The sequence below is a fragment of the Copidosoma floridanum genome, unplaced genomic scaffold (assembly GCF_036245765.1).
Source record: "Copidosoma floridanum isolate Cflo_tuat_1 unplaced genomic scaffold, Cflo_Japanese_pri ptg000030l, whole genome shotgun sequence".
Classification (NCBI taxonomy): Eukaryota; Metazoa; Arthropoda; class Insecta; order Hymenoptera; family Encyrtidae; genus Copidosoma; species Copidosoma floridanum.
Genome location: NW_028321907.1, coordinates 30,968,784 through 30,987,525, shown reverse-complemented (window position 1 = coordinate 30,987,525; position 18,742 = coordinate 30,968,784). Strand labels below are relative to the sequence as shown.

The 18,742-nt window shown below is 31.9% G+C and overlaps 1 protein-coding gene across 3 annotated transcripts in view; it reads right to left on the bottom strand.

The window, feature by feature from the left end:
* LOC106635889 (WD repeat-containing protein 48) overlaps positions 1 to 18,742 on the bottom strand; it is a 161,836-nt gene that overhangs the window by 73,275 nt on the left and 69,819 nt on the right. For all 3 annotated transcript variants that reach the window (XM_089596139.1, XM_014348078.2, XM_089596140.1), the window contains one exon: positions 6,446 to 6,689. In XM_089596139.1, the coding sequence (XP_089452265.1) occupies positions 6,446 to 6,689 (244 nt within the window). The remainder of the gene's footprint in view (positions 1 to 6,445; positions 6,690 to 18,742) is intronic.

The window sequence follows — 18,742 nt, the reverse complement described above, 5'->3', positions numbered from 1 at the left end:
AAAAATGCAACCTGCGCACCACTATATTTCGTAATGTATTTTATTTAATTTATTACACCTGAGAGACAGTTGAACCTTTTTTAATTTTTGAAGAGATTTAGCATACTCGATCCAGCAGAAATATTCGACTCTCATTTCGTAAGTCCACCATGACTCAATTTTCAAGTTTAGTACCTACGTTTATGAGTTTTGTAACCGTTTCACTTATAGAGATAGGCAACTCACTGTTTTTTTTTATTGGGAGAATGCCTCCCCTAGGTACATTGAGCGCTACCAAATGTTTTATTTACAATGAAATCAGAAAATTAGAAAAAAAATTATCCTGCAAGTAATAAACGCATTATCTTTTGAAATAATCTTCGTAACTAAGGGAAGAAGAAAGAGAGGGAGAGGTGATTAATAATCTTTTATTTTAAAGAAATAACTGTCCTAGTGTCTACGAAGAAAAAAAATGGTGTAAATAATTTTATGAAAACAGAATAATACTTGAAGGAGTGATTGAATGAAAACAGAATAATAATAAAAAAAATAATTTTGATGATTCTTCTTTCAATGACTTCAAAATTCTCCTCAGACTTTTCTGATGTTGTGAACTTTTTATCTAAATGGCTAAAACTGCTACTATTGCTAAAACAATTTTTTCACCCTTATCTATTTTGCACTATTGTAATGAGTGGACAAATATTCCTTAAGAACAAGTATTTTTCGTGTACATACCTAATACTGAATGGTATGTTATGCATGGAGTAAATAAAAATCACAACTTTGTTCACATGGCTACAGTATGACAATTGTTACGTATGATAACGTATTCACTGGGAGAGTGAAGAAGCCAGCATTCTAATTAGCAACGAAAGGTGAATAGCAGACGACTTTCACAATTCCAAATCTAGAAAAAATATTTACAATTGATATAATTTCTGTATGGTTAATTGTATAGCGCACGATACATAGACGCACTAAAATCACTTCACATACTTTTTTGTAGTCAAGAAGATTGCTTACATCATCTTTTAACAACACTTGCTCAATGATACAGAAATCATATTAATCATAATAAATATATTTCCTAGATTTGGCCTCGCGAAAGTCGTCCACTATCCAACCAGCGTTGCAAAAAATCGCCGACTAGAGCACTGGCTGTCTTCACTCTCACAGCGAATAGCTATGCGTCTATTCGCTTCTGCTGGCTTGGGTTCTAAAGGGTAAAGAAATAAAGAAAAGAAGCTACAGGAGAGGAAGAGTGAAGCAAAGAACAGTGAGTTGGGGAGATCAGCTAGAGACACGAAAGCGTCAGTACCAGGCCTACGAGACCGAAGCTGATGTCAGAAGTTGGATACAGACAAAATCTTTTTTACATTTTGTCTCAAGCGTGGAAAATATTTAATCTTGCAAAACTCAAGAAAAAAAATTATTTTTGTTCATCAGCGAATAAAATAGAAAAGAAAAGAAATATCTCTCATTGCAAAGTGCAGGAAAAAATGGAAAAGGTACCAAACGCTAAATTCAGCTTGTTAATCCGCATAACGTAAGGAAACCAGAAATAGCGTAGAAAGAAACAAAGAAAATATCTGGGAGTTGAACAGTGCTAGAAAACTAGTTCAACAATAAGAGGAAACAATTGCTCATCAAGCCAGCACACCAATATACCAGAATGATAGAGGCAGCTGCTAATTACCAAACCCACGGAAATATGGATGAAAAGTAAACACGGTATGCCAAACCTGGACAGGAGCCACATACGGGAGACGGGATACACTACATAAAAGAGAGGAAATAACGAAAGAAAGCAGATGCCAGTCAACTCACAGAAGGATCAAAAGGCTAATTCATAAGCATAAACAGGATTACCATTCTACTAACCATCATCACGGCGATCTGGTAAATGAATTCTGGTTTGCTTTTTATATACTATTTTTATAACCTCCGAGAAAAATACGCGCCCAAAGAGATAAGTTCCATAAATTGATATATTCTTACTAAATCTAAAACTTTAAGCGCAGTTGTCGCAGCACATAATTGCATGCATAATTGTAAACGTGATTTACAAGGGACACACAACCTTTACAAAAAAATAATCAACAAAGAAATAAAAGAGCCGTAAATTGGAAATAAAACAAAAAAGTAGTTTCCTGAGCAGCTCCCGAAACAAAGTTAATTAAGAGTGCACATACCTATCAAGCAAACCCAAAATGCACAATAACAAATGCGTCTCACAGAACTGAACATAAGAAAAAAAAACTTAAAAGACTCATTATATACAACAAAAAACCAGAGGCCAACATAATGAGCATTGCAGAAGCGAGCGATTTATCAGAAGGAGGGTACAGAAAGACAACCGGTGCACGGACATATGAGAAACAGACTGGACGACACAGACAACAAGGTGATACAAATTAAACTATAACATGATCGAGAATGATGGCAGAGAGACAGAAGGCCAGTAAATTAGAGGTTATTCATAATAAAGTCGATAAAAAAACTTGCGACGAAAATAGTAAGACAAAAAACGAATTCAAAGTCAGGAAATCCTTATGAATGCATTACAACAACAAATTCTTCCAACAAATTATACGGCGGAACATAGAGTCATCCCCAGAGCGAATTATACATTGACCTCATTGACTCGAAAAGAATAGAAATAACATAATGAAAAACTGAAAGACAACGACCGCCACCCGTAAAGAGACACAGGCTAAAGTTAATAAAATAGCGCAACAAACACAGATAACAACTTTACTGAAAATCATACTGTATGTAACAGGACAGATGCACGTAAATTCATGGATAACATTTATTCACATCAAACGGGCGATAGGTATGAAGATATGCAAAAATAAATTTTAACACCACCAAATCACACGATACATCAAACCTATACACGCGCGTTACAAAATCTTTTAGCTAAATTAAGCCATCTCGCAAGTAACATACCAATATTTGATGGTGGCCCAGTCAAACTCTCATTATTTCAACAAATAACCAGGACAGTGGCTTTCACGGTGGAACCAACGTATGAAAAATTAAAAAAAAATACCCCCGTATAATATGAATAGTCAGCCTACTAATAAAATGAAAAATTCCCTTATAGAGCCTTCAAATTCACAATACACTAGCCATGCCCCTCAAACACCAAGCAGAACGTCGTAGGAAAAGAAAGGGGTAACAAGTACGCTCGGAAAAGAGGTAGGGCCAGCAGGCAATAGGTAGGAATCGCCAAGGGAAAAACACTTAGAGCCGTGCGTCACCAATGGCGCAAACGCAGGCGACGAAGAGTATATACACAACACAAAGAAGGCGCAACGTAATTCAGATAATTACATTACAGACATATAAAATAATAATGCTCATCTTGAGCACGCAATGCTGACACAAAATCCAGAAAATAAAGATGGAAGAGAATTTCTTCACAAAGTAAAGATAAGAAATTCCAGGACATGCGGTACACTACCTTCAGTACTTTTAAACAGCTCCAAACTACAAGTAAACGACGCAAAATTTTACGTGTATACTAGTGCTGAAATCTCGATTATAAAAAATAGTTGTTTCACGGCAGACACGCTTGTATTCATAAATAGTAGAGATAGAGTTCTAATAATTGGCCTGGCACACGGTGTACACTGCATGTTAGAAACAATTTAAATACCTCTTAACGGTATTAGAGTAACTTTGGATGTAGTTTCCGATACTTTTCCGATGAAAACAGAAGGGATCATAGTCTGGAATACGTTGGAGTTATAAGATGGTCTCATGAGCGCCAAAAGTAAAGTACTCATATTAACCGGCACCGAGATTCTTCTGTACAAATTGGAATATTTTGAGATTCTCGCGAGAACGAGAACAATAATATTTAATATTTAACAATATATTTGCGCGCGTGAATAAAACTAAGAACAATTTTCAAGTTGGGTGGGTTTTCTTATAAAATGTGAAAAAGGAAATTTTATTCGGGCGTTTTATAGTATGCGAAGCTACGCGAAGAGCATAACGATTTGTCATCGAAGGGAACTATGCTAAAGACTTACGGAAAGTGATGATAGGATTTTTAATTCAAAATCAAGCGAAAACTTTTTAAAAATAGCAGGAAACAATGATAAATTAGTAGATAGTTGAGTAAATGAACGTTGGGCAGATTAGCAAAATGAAAAGAATAACAGCGACAGGTAGATACAAAATATTAGCTAAAAAGCAAATATACAAGCCTCGGTCGATAAAATAATGCAACTTGTTAACACATCAAGTGACCACGAAGAAGAACCAAGGCACGTAAAAGGAGTGATAGAATTGAACCCTCTCGCATTTGGCACTGATATACTAAAACATAGAATACAAAATACAATGGATAGACCCATTACTGCAAAGAGAGCAATATACCCAGTAAAGTTAAGGGAGTAAATGCAGATAGAATTCAACAAATTATTAAATGAAGGTATAATCGAGCCATTGAAATCGCTATATAGCTTTAACACATCGATCGTACTGAAAAAGGCCAGGCCAAAGGAAAAAAAAGCTGTAGAGTAGTCATAAACTTAAGGCTATTGAAGAAGGTCACGGTGGGCTCATGCCGTAACCATTTCAAAATGTGGTTCTAGAAAATTTAGCGGTCTATTATTTACCAAAAAAAACTTATTATAGATATTTAGTCATGTATGAACTTTATTGTTTTAATCTTCAAGTCTTTTACATTTTAAAATCGACCATTCACAAGTAAAAGCATCGCCATTTTCTTTGTCAGGGTGACTGCACTTTTGTACATGTCATATTCACTTTTAAGTAATGAATACTTTAACGAGAACACCCTCTGAGGTGTTAGCTTTCACCTTCCCTGAAATTCTGATATGCTGTAGAGAATGGAAAAATAAGACACGTAATTCTTTCATCGGCTTAATCCTCTACTGAGAAGGTAAAACCGTCATTAAACTTTACTCACCAACAACTATTTTTCTTAAATATATAGGCTTTAACTGCATATATTTTAAATAAAACATGATTATTTCTCGTGTAAATAATTAGCAATCCGTCATAAATTTAGGAAGAAGAAGTTGCATACCATTTTTTCTAAGGGTAACAACCTCCTTTTTGTATCGTAAACATGTAATAAAAAATCATGAAATTTTTAAAACGTAAGAAAATTACAACATAAAGTTGATGATTAATGTAAGAAAATTCGAGCATTTTAATAAATTTAATTTTAAATGTAATAAAGCACTTCTTACAAAACGAAAACAATCATACGTGTTTTAAGTTATCTAATTTCATAAGACACTTGCGTACAGGGATTTTGAGACTGCTAATCACGAATCCATTATGAGATTTGGTAAATTTAATATGGCAGATCAAATATGGCGAATGAAAAAGTCATTGAAGTGTTATTTCAATTAAAAACGAGTAACTAGGGTGTCAAAGTTACAAATTACGAATCCGATGCCAAATCTGCTAATTTTACGTGTGAAAAACAAAAAAGTGGATCCAATATGACGAAGACAGTGATAAGTTTTAACTTTACAGACGAATTATGTAAAGAGATTTTTGAAGTCACTGATTGCAAATTAGATATTAGTTTTGTAATATTCATTATATTAAACGTCGTATGAGATCTTTAAATTTTATTCAATGGAAGTTGCACTGTAGTTACAATAAAACATGAATTAGAATATTAATACGCATAAGATGTATTTTATACTTCAAAACTGTCAGGGAAAATTTGATTTTCATGAGCAGCTATTATTTTTTTTTACTTGTAATTAAATAACAAAAATTAATTACTTTAGGGTTTTGAAAAATAATTGCTCTTTTTTTTAGTATCATTACGTATCATTAATGTCATAAAGTGAGAAAAAAGTTTTTCTTTAACAGATTAAATAATAAAGAGTCACTTAAGGCTAAGCAACTTGTTATTTGCATAATTTTTCATATAATTCAAGTACACATTATAAAAAGTACAATATATACACAATATTTAAAGTTCAATCAACGTTTTTCTCATCAACCAAAATACTTTTGAAACAAGTGAATGCCATTTAATTGGAATTAAAGACTTACTTACTCTAGATACTTTTAAGTATTGATAAGAAAAATCTTTTATTTTGTGTGACTGTTGTTTGAAAACCTTTTAGGGTAAGTGTTGAAAGCCGTTCAACCTTCTAGGAGTTTTGACCGATTTATAAAAGAACCGAATCTATTATAAATGTAACGTGTATTTCATACGGTCAAATGTTGTCTTTTAGACACAAAACTATTGATTTTAAGAAGTCAAAATAGTAGATGGCTGCAGTTTCTACTATATTTAATAAATCATATACTACGTTATATTATTTTACTGGTTGTGACAAAAAAAAAGAACCTTTATTTTTGTATAATTTCATTTAAAACACGCACGTTAATAAATTTTTTCTTGAAGTTTAGTACTTCATGCGTTTTTAATATATTATTTAAAATGCCCTACCGTTCTTAAGTCCATTGATGGATCTAAGACTTGATCATTACACAATAACTCCACTTTTTCTTCTGCAAGCGATGAGTTATCAGCATTAGCGTCACTATTAGCATGGTCACCAGCAGGTAAACCTCCAGATACTGTATTACCACCAGCAACTGATCCTGAGTCACTTCCTGTACCCAGAACTTTATCATATACATGCTCAGCAACTTTTCGAACTTGAATAAAGTCATTGGCAACCAGGCGATCCCTTAAAAAAAAAAAATTACAAATATTATGCAATTGAAACAGTTACTTTTAACTACGAGATAGTTCGTTAGCTTAAAATATCAGAATATCAAACAATAAAATAAACTTTGAAATTGTTCGTGAGTCTTTCAAATGACTAGTTATAACAAAAAATTAACGAAAATGTCTATGAGAAACTAATTCTAAAAGAATATAATGTTTACAAAGATTCTTAAATAACAAGATATTTTATTTAAAGAAGAGGGATCAATATATGTTCTTGACACTTTAAAGAATAAATATAGCTCTACTCTGGTAATGTTTATTTAGAACTGAGCATTAACTATGAATTATTCTTCAATATAAAATGACTGTGCGTCAACCTTTTTCTGGTCGTCAAAATGCATAGAATGTACTATTTTAAGTGAAATGTATCAATATAGGTTGATTAAGTAGAATACTAAAAAACTTAATATGAACTAAAGATTATTTAAAAGTAAACTTTTTATTTTACAAACAGTTATAATTTCTTACTCTCTAGTAAATAGAAAAGGCCTAAATTTAATGAGATTTATCGTGATTCGAAAACCACATACGAAAAACTAGATATTAAATTCTTTATTCCCTATCTGATTCTTTACCTATTAACCTTAAATTTTTAATCAATCTTACCAAGTTAGGGCAATCTCATAAATATAAAAAATGTACTTACTTGTTCAAACTCAAGTGAAAAATAGTTAAGACTCATTGTTTTCAGTTATAATAGTTCATTCAAATCACTATACATATATCTGTATTCAATCTCAAAATTTTTTAATTTCGAATTCATTGCTTTTCAACACTCACAAGTAGTAAAAACATAAATGAACCAAATATTCTGATAAAAATCCGTAAGGGTTTATCTTTTTTAAACAATATATTAAATTATAATGCAATATTAAAATAATAACTTTAATAATTTTCAACAAAATTATAAAATCTTAACACAGTTAAAACTTTTAACACACGATGTCAAATACTAATGTTAACTAACGTAATTTATACCATTTGTTTTAATTTGTTATTTTGTTTTTGTTTTTAAGTACACAATATTTTTTTAGTTAATAATTTCCACCCAACACGATTTTTTACTTACAAATTGGTTTCATTATTATTTTTCATAAAGATAAAATCAAAAAACATTCTGTAAGCGATTTTGAATCGATGTCTCAGAAATTGCTCAAAATTGAACCACATACTTCTTACCATCTGCTGAAATAACTCACTAATTTTTAGCCAAAAATATCAAGTACAGCCATAGAGCGGCGTTGGCTCAGTGGTAAGCGTGCTTGCTACTGATACAACGCTGTTCTAGGGGTCGTGGGTTCGATTCCCGGTGAGTGCAGATTTTTTCAAAAACTGTTTTCACCGGAAAAAGTTCCTATGTAACCCCGGCTGTTTCAGGGCGGGTTTTTCCGTGGAATTTTCCTTCAGAGTAATTTCAGGGTTTTTTCCTTGCTCCACAGGTCTTCGGGCCTGGGTGAATGCGAAACAGTGTTAGGGCCTAATAGGTAGGGATTAGCCGGCCCGATGCCAGGCAGGGATCGCCGGCCTTACCGGCGAGGAGTGGCCCCTGAAACATGGGGCTTCTCCGGGGATGCTAATTAGCCTGGATCCGATGCTTCGGTCCCAGGCTACACAGTGGTGAGTTGACCCGATGCACTTCCCCCCGGTGCAGAGAGTGTCAGCTTAACTGACAAGGTGTGTTACACCGGAGATACTTCCACTGTGCCCATGGTATGATTTGTATGGTATCAATTAAAAAGAGAGGATTTTAATGGGTGTGTCAATACACCCCCACACATAGGTGGTGAGTGGGTGGCCCCGGCGACTGGGCCAATAGGCTGTCGCGGTAACCCGATATAAAAAAAAAAAAAAAAAAAAAAAAAAAAAAAAAAAAAAAATCAAGTACAGCCATGGTTATAGACTGTTCCGTGAACTTTGCGTTTTTTTTCAAAATTTTTTCTCATAGCTCTAATAATACTAAAAAAATTTTTTTAAACTGTATGCGGACGTAAGATTTCTTGCTGTTTCTAATGGCGATGTCTATTTTGTCTTATCTCTATAAATACTATAAAAAAATTGATTTAAAAAAAAAAATTAATTTTCCAGTGTTATCCCATCAAGTTGGCTAAAATCTGAGTTCACCATCAGAAAGAGCGGGCAATTTTACGTAAAAAATTGTTATAAAAAAATAGGGATTTGCATCGGGACTCAGGTAAAGAAATTAAATTTCAAACGTTAAAATACGTGGTATTCAAGTTCTCTTATCGTAACTAATTTTTTACTGAACAGCAACTATTCAGCATTAATATTTTACATCCATCTAAAGCATTATTTTTGAAATACATTTTTTTCAAGAATTGTACACTTTATAATCCATTATAAAACTTAAAAATAAAACTTATACATTTCTTAAAGAAAAAAAAATTTTCTTAACATTTAAAAAACAAACCACGTTCTTTCAGTAGTACTCTTTACTGATTGCAGGTGGCTCTCTTGCTTCTTGGTTACTTGTCCTGCAGACTCATAGCAAACGTCACTGTGTAGGTACTGTGACATGCGATTCTAATGTTTACTTCTACCTGAATCCTTATTTCCGCATTGAAAAAAGCACCATTTCATTAAAAAATAAGTGTTATCTTTAAAAATTACTCTGACATTATGCCTTCTCGTAAAAGGTGTCTTAATCCATTTCGAAAATTAGCTCGTTCGTACATTTATCTCTAGTTAACCTATATTGAAGTTATTACTTGCAATTGTTAAAACAAAGAACTTAATGTATGTTAGACGATCCAAGTGAGGCTGATTTGAGAAAAGTAACTGATGATGTGAGAATTCAGTTTCCTGAAGCGTTAGGTAATAGTTTATATGCTCGGCTTGTCAAAAAGATACTGGAAGTCAAACTCTCAAAAGTCAATCTTCCTATGAATGCTTGACGCAATCAATGGAAAATGTTTTGAACATGTCTGAAGTACAAAAATATCAGTAAGCTCTGTGATCATAACAAATAAAATTGTCATTCCTCGAGGTCGTAGTATAAGTACTCGATTCCGCGCTTATTTAGAGGTTGTAAAGTGACAAATATTTCAAGTAAAATTAAAACGCACTCGTATATTACTCACCCTCTTGTCATTAAATTACACAATGTACTTTATTTCCAAATAATTATGAAAATCGTACAGATGTGATCAAAAGTCTTACGTCAAAAGGAAGTACGAAGAAGTCAATATGGAAGTGAGAAAAATTTTTTTTTCAAATTTTGATGTTGACCCTAAATCCGAAAACGATAAAAAAGCAGAGAATTTTTATGAAATTATTGAAAGTACCCAAAATTTTCTCCAATCAGAAACTAACAAGTAAATATATAATAATTAATGCAAATAATTAATGTATTTAAAACTCGTAACTTGAAAAACTAAGACTTTTTATTTCATTGTTACTTTTAGAAAAAGAATTAATTTGTTATTAAGTATTTTCTAAAAAAAAGGGGTAAACCAAAGATTAGAGAAATTTTTCAAGTTGGACCAAGTTTCATTTGAAATAAGAAAGCAATGCTAAAAGAAAACGATAATGTTGATACTTTTTATGAGTAAACAGAAAAATCAGAAAAATCTACTTAAATAAAAAAAGATGTCGTTGATTTTTATGAACGAGAAGACAATTTTTGTCAATTGCCTGGAAAAAAAATGTCAAATCTGTTCAATATTTAACTAGAGAAAGGCATCTAGTGCCAAAGAAGATAATATTGTTGAATTTGAAGGATTTATTTGAAATATTTTAAGCAGAATTTCCCGTTATCACAAAATTGGTTTAACATTATTCACTCTTTTAAGACCTCAACATTGTGTATTGGCTGGAAGTAGTGGCACACATACAATGTGTGTTTGCACGTATCATTAAAATGTTAAATAAATGTTGGACGGTAAGAACTTTTCATAAATTTGTTTTAAAAATAAAAAATTACTTTAAGAATAAAATATTAAAACAGAATACCATTTAAAATTTCTTATATTATTTAAAAAGTACTTAATTAACAATTCGTGCTCCAATTTAAAAAAAAAATTTTATGGTTTTATTTATTTTTCATTATTTATTAGTTTTAGGAAGTAAATTGTTCTCTTTGCTTGAAAATAACGAATGGACTAACAATGCAGGTGATAAAAAATCGCTATACAAACAGTTGCTCTTGAAACTGGTGTGCATTGATCGGACAGAAGAGTGTTTTTCTCGAAAATGTAAAAACTGCCCACCAATCGACAATTTAAGACAACAAGTACAGCAAGTTTTCGATGGATCATCAATGACTGAAATTTAATATAAATTTTGGTGTAATATAGTACACCAAATATAGTAATATAGTATATACATTGAAAAACTATGTACACTACTGAAAGTAATATGCAATATTGAAGATTGTATAGAGAACTTAATTGAACGTTTGGAAAAATTGGTGCCTCATGACTTTGTTTCGAAATCACAAAGTAAATTTTACATTGAACTGAAAAATAACTTGAAAGAAAACAAGTTTCTTATTGTGCTTGATTTTTTTGAGAATTATGCGTTTATTAGTCAAGAAGCAGCTCAAGCTTTTCACTGAAACAACAATTAGTGCACAATATTTCCAGTAATTATTAACTACAAATAAAATGGCGAACTGAAAAATTTTAGCATGGTTTTCCTGTTAGATTGTCTCACACATAATACAATTGCTGTCTACATGTTTCAAACAAGAATAATCAATTATTTAAAGAGTACATTCACAAGGATTGATGAGATTTTTTATTTTTCTGATGGTGCTCCACAACAGTTCAAATATCAGAATGCTTTTAAAAATCTATCATTGCATCATGAAGATTTCAGCATCCATGCAGAGTGGCACTTTTTTGCTACCTCTCACGGAAAAGGGCCATGCGATGGATTAGGAGCAACAATCAAGTGCAATGCATCAAGAGCTAGTTTAAGAAATCAAACTATTTTGAACGTTCTCTTATTATATAAGTGGGCTAAAAATACGATGAAAAATGTTGAAATTTTTTTTGTGCCACAAGACGAGTACTTGACTTTCTCTAATTTTCTCGAAACAAGATTCTTAAATCTAAAGATTATTAAAAGTACTTCAAGTTATCACGCGTTTAAACCCTGCGAAAACAATAAAAATCTTATTGTTAAAACCATTTTAAACTCAAATCAAAGTAACAAAATTGTAATCTAAATGAAACAACTCTTATTTCTAATTATCAAAATCGAATTATAAATATTATCCTTTTATTTGTAATTTTGGTTGTACAATGGATTATAAAGTGTAAGAAAAAAGCAACCTTTCTTGTAAATGTAAAATATTAAGGCTGAATAGTTGTTGTTCAGTAATAAATTAGTTTCGATAAAAAAACTTTGATACCACGTTTTTTAACGTTTGAAATTTGATTTTTTCACCTGAGTTCCAAAGAAAATCCCTATTTTTTATAACTGTTTTTAACGTAAAATTTTCCGCTATCTTCGATAATGAACTCAGATTTTAGCTTACTTGATCGGATAACAGTGAAAAATCGATTTTTTATAATAACATCAATTTTTCACAGTATTTATGCAGATGGGACAAAATAGACATCGCTATTGGAAAGAGCAGGAAATTTCACGTCGGTATACGGTTAAAAAAAAAATTTTTCAGTATTATTACAGCTACGATAAAAAAATTTGAAAAAAACGCATTATTTATTAAAGGCACCAAATAAAAATGTACAGGCCCGTTCAGCCTTAGTGTACGACTAATACAACCTCACGTCTGGGGTTCAATGGGTCCTCAGATGTTGCAGTCCTTACAATTATTTATTAAAAATTGGTTACGTTTGAAGACAAAAAAATATTAAGCTAAATTTTGGAAATGGTATAGAATCGTATATTTACCTTTCTCAAGGCATATTTCCATTAAAAAATAATAATTTAAGCGCATGAACAAAAAAGTTGCCCTTAATTTCTACTTCATTATTTTACTAAAAATAAATCGAATCAAACATATGCTTACAAAATTTCATTTCCCTAGCATTATATTGACACTATTTATCGACTTTATTTGGTGTTAAAAAATAAAATTATTCACAAGATTTATCATCCAGTTTCATTATTGTGTAGAAAATCATATTTTTTTGTTATAAACAAAATTTTCAATAAAATAAATTTCATTCTTGTTGTTTATTGTCTAATATTAAAAAATAAAGCAAAACATTGTCGTGAAAAATAAGAAAGCTTAAACCCACTAGCTTTTTAGAAAATATCATCAATTAAAAATCATGTCTCATCACACCAACGGTAATTGCAGCACTTGTAAAAGTTAAAAGTATCTTTATTGTAAGATAATATGTATATTTAGACAGAGGATCAGAACAAGCCAGAGATTTGAGGAAAAACTAAATCGAATTAGTCTTAATACAAGAAATATCTTTCTTTTAATATATAGTTGCTGTAAAGAGATTCAGCCTCGAGCCCCTCTCCCTACCTTTGCAACGATTTAAAAATACCTTATTATTCGTTTATTTTCTTGCAGTTTTTTATGTTTTATAACAATCCCCTCCAAAAAAATGGTCAACCCATCTCTTTAATCACCTACCTATTCCACTCCCACTTAATTCATACTTATAGATTTAACCGATTTTCTATTTGTCGAAGACACAAGACTAAATTTTTTTTTTTTTTAAGAAGTCTCAAACTTGTTTGATTGTCAAATTTTTAAAAATCATGTCCTGCAATAATAAAAAAAATAAACAATTTGTGTTACAAAATTTACTGTACATCGTGAATTTATAAAAGGTAAAGAAGTCTTATAAAATTTTTTGACCTTGAAAATTCTTTCTCATATTTTGTACAGATTTGATTATTTTCACATCCATTGCAAATTTTCATATGTTCATTCAAATGTGTAAATCTTTTAAATTTTTTATTACTATGCAAACAGTTAATTGTTTTGTCACGTACGACATGCAAGGCATATCATACTGACTCTCCCTAGTTGTTTAGTAATTTTTTTTTTCAAAATAAACGAATGATAAATGAGGGTATGGGAAATGACAAAATAGGAACTCCATGTAAAATAACGTAATGTACAATTCCAACTTTATTATTTTGTATACCAAACAATACTTTATGTAAAGTAGTCTTGAGCAGTTGCCTAATTCGCGGCAATTTCATATATAATTTTATTATAAGGCAAAGTAAATACAAAATCAATATTGTTACACTTAACACACAATAAGAGAAGATTTAATGATTAGAAGAGCGAAAGTATTAATGTAAAGGGAACAGCGGTTCTCTATAATTGAACGGAAGCATAAGTGTAAAATACTAAATTACATAAATAACACAGACAACAGAATACAGCACAGCACACACACGCATAATCGTAAGCAAGTCAACAGGCTCAACTCTGGATAAATTGAAAGGTCAACGATATGCAAAGCATATCATACTGACTCTCCCTAGTTACAGCGAGGCTACTTTATCAAGAAGGCATCGACAGGTGGGGAACAAGCTAATATAAGGCCCAGCGAGCTTCAAATCGAGACAGTCAGGCATTCGCGCATTCGGGAACTGATTCGCGCTCTCGGTTCGGCAGTCGATCGCTATCAAGAGGGTCGGGCGTTACCAAGGGACTCAAGCCTTGCCGAATGAAGACGCCGACCAATAACCACGAAAGGATACGGCAAGCCTAGAACGAAGCCACACGCGTAACTTTGCCTAATAGATGGGTATTCCGAATAAAAGTGTTTAAGAAAGTATATACACTGGTCATTCTCGCGACGCACCTCCTTACCAATATCTTCCCTACGTAAAAGTTTTGGTGCTAAGTAGGGCTGCACGATATCTCAAGAGTACTCTTGATGTTGTCTTGTCTTGTCTTGCTTTTGACGACAATAGTGGAAACAAGACACGATTTCAAATTCCAAGACAATACCAAAAAAAAGTTCTCAAGAATATTGGTCTTGACAATATTCTTGTACATTTTTGTGAACAGTGAAGAACTGAAATAAATAGCAAATTATTTGAAACGAATACATTTAATCAATAAATAAAATTTTTGGGACGAATAAGTACAAGAAATACGTTTTAAGAATTATTTTGTTTAATTAATAATAATTTTGTGACATTATACTTCAATTCTAAAATACTGTCATGTGGTGAGATCAATAAAACTTAAAATAAAACAAATAATATTACTAATAATTAAATGAAAAATTCACCATTTCATAAATCAACTTGATAAATTTTCAACTTCAAAGAAATTTTAGCCCATGAGTTTAAACAAACTAGTGACTTCATTTTATCACTTTTTAAAGAAGTTCTCTAATAAGTCATTACTTATGAGCTTTCTGAAAATAATCGCTCAGCAGGGACAGAAGATGCAAGTATACCAAGAATGTCCTTGCCATGCAAAAAATGTTTGAATATATGTTGGAGTGATTTTTCCACCATTCCAAAATATCAACATCTCTACTTGCTCTTGGAGCTTGATAGTAATTGTTAATATTGGTTTTCCAAGAATTTAATTTTTCAGGACCATTTACATAAATCAAGTCAAAACACATAAAATCCTCGTCTAACTTTTCTTCAAGTTTTGACGTACTCGCGCATTCTGTATCATTGGCAGAAAAATATTTCTCTTGAAATGACTTTTCAAACTTAACAACACTAGCATCTTTTATTTCCTTGCCCTAAGTTGTAATGTTGAATCCTTTAACTTTATGTCGAGGATCTAAAATGAGAGAGACGCTATAAATCAAATTGCACTTACGGTAGTGCTTTAACAGCTTACCACGTCTAGTTTGGATAGCTAGAAGAAGAACTACATCGTCATCAGTTCTTTGTGCTTTGATATCGAACTCGGATGCAATCGATTCAATTTTATCAACTAGCACAGTAAATGCGACCACAGCACTTGGAAAAGTTACGTATGTTTGACCTGATACAAGCTTTCCTACTTCTTTAAAATACTTCAGAACGTTTTGTAATTTTTCTATAACGCACCATTTATTTTCAGTGATTTTGTAACTTTTAACTTTAGCAAACGTGTCAAACAAAATTTTCAAAGGTAATTTTAGTTTCAAAATATTATTTAACATGTCAAAAGTACTGTCCCAATGAGTTTTAACATCTTAACTTAATTTGACATATTTAATACTAGTTGCAGTACACATCAATTTTAATTTAATTCTCAACGGTTCGGAATACTTGACTTTTTTTTACATAGATTGCTTACTTCAATTATAAGTTTTGCAAAAGTTGCTTCCTAGTCCTGTTCTTTATCGACACAATAATCTTCATCGTCGCCTTCGCTTAGATCATCATCATAATCGTATGTGCAATTAATCAAAGTATCAGGTACTTTAACATTGATTGATTTCATTATATCTTGAACACCTGAATTTATCACACGTGCAAGGCGTGTAGTGTTAATCATCTACGTTAAATTTAATTTTTTTCCATCCATCAAATAGAATAATTCTTTGATAAACGAAGTATTTGCTAACGAATTATCCATTGTTATTCCTGAAAATAAAGAAGAATCTCTTATATCGAAAAAATTGTTGATTTAAACAATATTGCAAAATATTTAACGGGATCATATCGATGCCCCAGGTAAACACTATCCTCTTTCTAGATTCAAGAGAAATATATCTTTTTTACACACATCTTACTCAGAGAACATCTTTTTCCTAATTTTCAAGTGAAAGATCTCTCATTTGCAAGCAAAGACACAATTCGGTTATTGAATTTTATATTAATTAAATAATGTCTATAACTTTAGAAAAGGAATGCATTTTGAAAAAAAACTAGGAAAGTGACGTTTTTCTCTTGAAAATTTTGTACAGAGGATGTTTTTCATTTAAGGCGTCGATGAATATTGTAGTTTTCGCCAAGAAGTCCCATCACTGCCAAGGCTTTTTCTGGGCCCGAGGGTTCTGCTAAGTAGAGCCTGAGTGATTGTTGGCTAGCCATGGTTGGATGGAGCTCATGTAATGAACGCTATTTTTTCTACCGAGGGCGCATTCAACGTTCAAATATCTGAAAATACGCCTAAGGTAGGAAAATTACTTTTTCACCCTTGTTGAAATAAAAGTTAGGTACTCTGTAAACAGAATGCCGATATATTAATCTCACTACTACAAATAATAAAGAAGAAATATTAGTTGTACCTTGCATTTTATGTTATATTTTATAAGATTTCAAGATCTTCATAAAAATATTAGCAATATCCTTTTCTGTGTGTTTTCCTTTGCATGGAACTAAATCCAGAGCTAATGAACGATAGCTTTAATTTTTATCGATAAAATGAATGGTTATACCATAGGACAATTTATTACTCTTAGCTGTCCAGGCATCAATGGTAAATAAAGACTTAGACGTATTTTCTTGTCAGAGGGATTTTAAATTTAGTTGAATTTTTGGGGAATTCAGTTTTTATCTTATCCGTCATGCTATTTCTCTTAGGCATTTTTATATCGGGATTCAGTAATTTGAAAAATTTTTGTGTAGGTTCATCATCAAAAAAGCTTAACGGCAGATTTTTCATAGCTGGCCATGTGCAAATTGTTATATCTCAATCGATCGTAGTGTTGTCTGCGTGATCTTTTTTCTACCAAACAAAAAAGTTCATTTTTAGGCTATTCGTGTTGTTGTAGTATATATAGAATACATTATAGAAACACAGCTTACACGTGTACTTATGATTTGTCAGGAAGTAATGAGACATTTAGCCGATTTTTCAAATTAACTGAAATATAAAGCGTTTCTAAATGATTCACGAAAATCGTCAACTGTAAATGGAATTTAATTTGTTTTTACGTCGTTTACCATTACAATGTTAATTTGAATGAATCAAACATGAAAACTAAATTATTCAATCGATGATTACTAATGGAATAACTCAGCTTAAGATTAGAATCGTAAGAAAAAAATTGTTCATCAAATTATTAGTATTCTTACTTCATACAATTCAATTTGCTCATTTAATATTTATTCTTGTATATAATAAGAAAGTATAAAACAGAATATCTAAAAATATGAACTTTAAAATAAAAAATAAATTTTTAAATGTTACCATTGTAATTTGCACTTTCTTCACCAAAACACTCGTTTTACACTCGCATTTTTAAAACGTTAGTAAGTATTTCGAAAACTCGCCAACAGCAACGAAAACAAAAAAATTGCAGTAACACAAAGAAGTCCATAGATACACACTACAGACTTGAGTTTAGGAAAATTACAACGGAAAAGAACTACAGTGCACGGCAAATGCCAAATTATATGCGTGTAGCGACAGTTGAAAACCCATCAGCAAATGTGTGCGTTGGACAGAAAAGATAGAATCAGATGGCAATACGAAAACTACATTGAAGAAAACGTGGGAGATCAGGCAGCCAATCAAAGCCAAGTTGCTGATTGGCTGATTGCTTTTTTTTGATGCTTGATGGTGTTGCCTTCTGTTGCCGTGGACTGCTTTCGCTCGTTATATTTACTATAAAAATGTGATGTCACTATATTAAACGGTATCTCATCACTCCCTATAGATGATTACTAAATAAACATACAAGCGATTATATGGCTGTACTCAAGGCGTAGATATTTTTTTTTTTATATGTATTACAGTGCTAAAGATATAATTAGTGCTCGAAGGTGTAACACGTATCAGCAGTGTCATTACTAGTAGAGAAGAAGTACTATACCACTTTCTATCTTATAGAATTGAGCTACAATGATGTGACATTGCAAAATTTTTGTATTTGTGAAGGCAATGTAGGTGTGGCCTTAAGCTGTAAGGTATGAAGAAATTCTGTCACAGCCAAAGTCGTTGCAGTGCTGCTGACCAAAACAGTGTGCGTGGTGGAAGCGCAAAACAACGTGTGCAGACAGCAAAAAAACGGTGCGAACACGCACGTAATTTCGAGCTGCACATGCAGGCTCTTTTCCCGTGCAAGCCACTGGAACTTCGACTGAGCGGCTCCAGTATAGTTCGACACTTTTTTTTTGATGCTTTTTTATTAT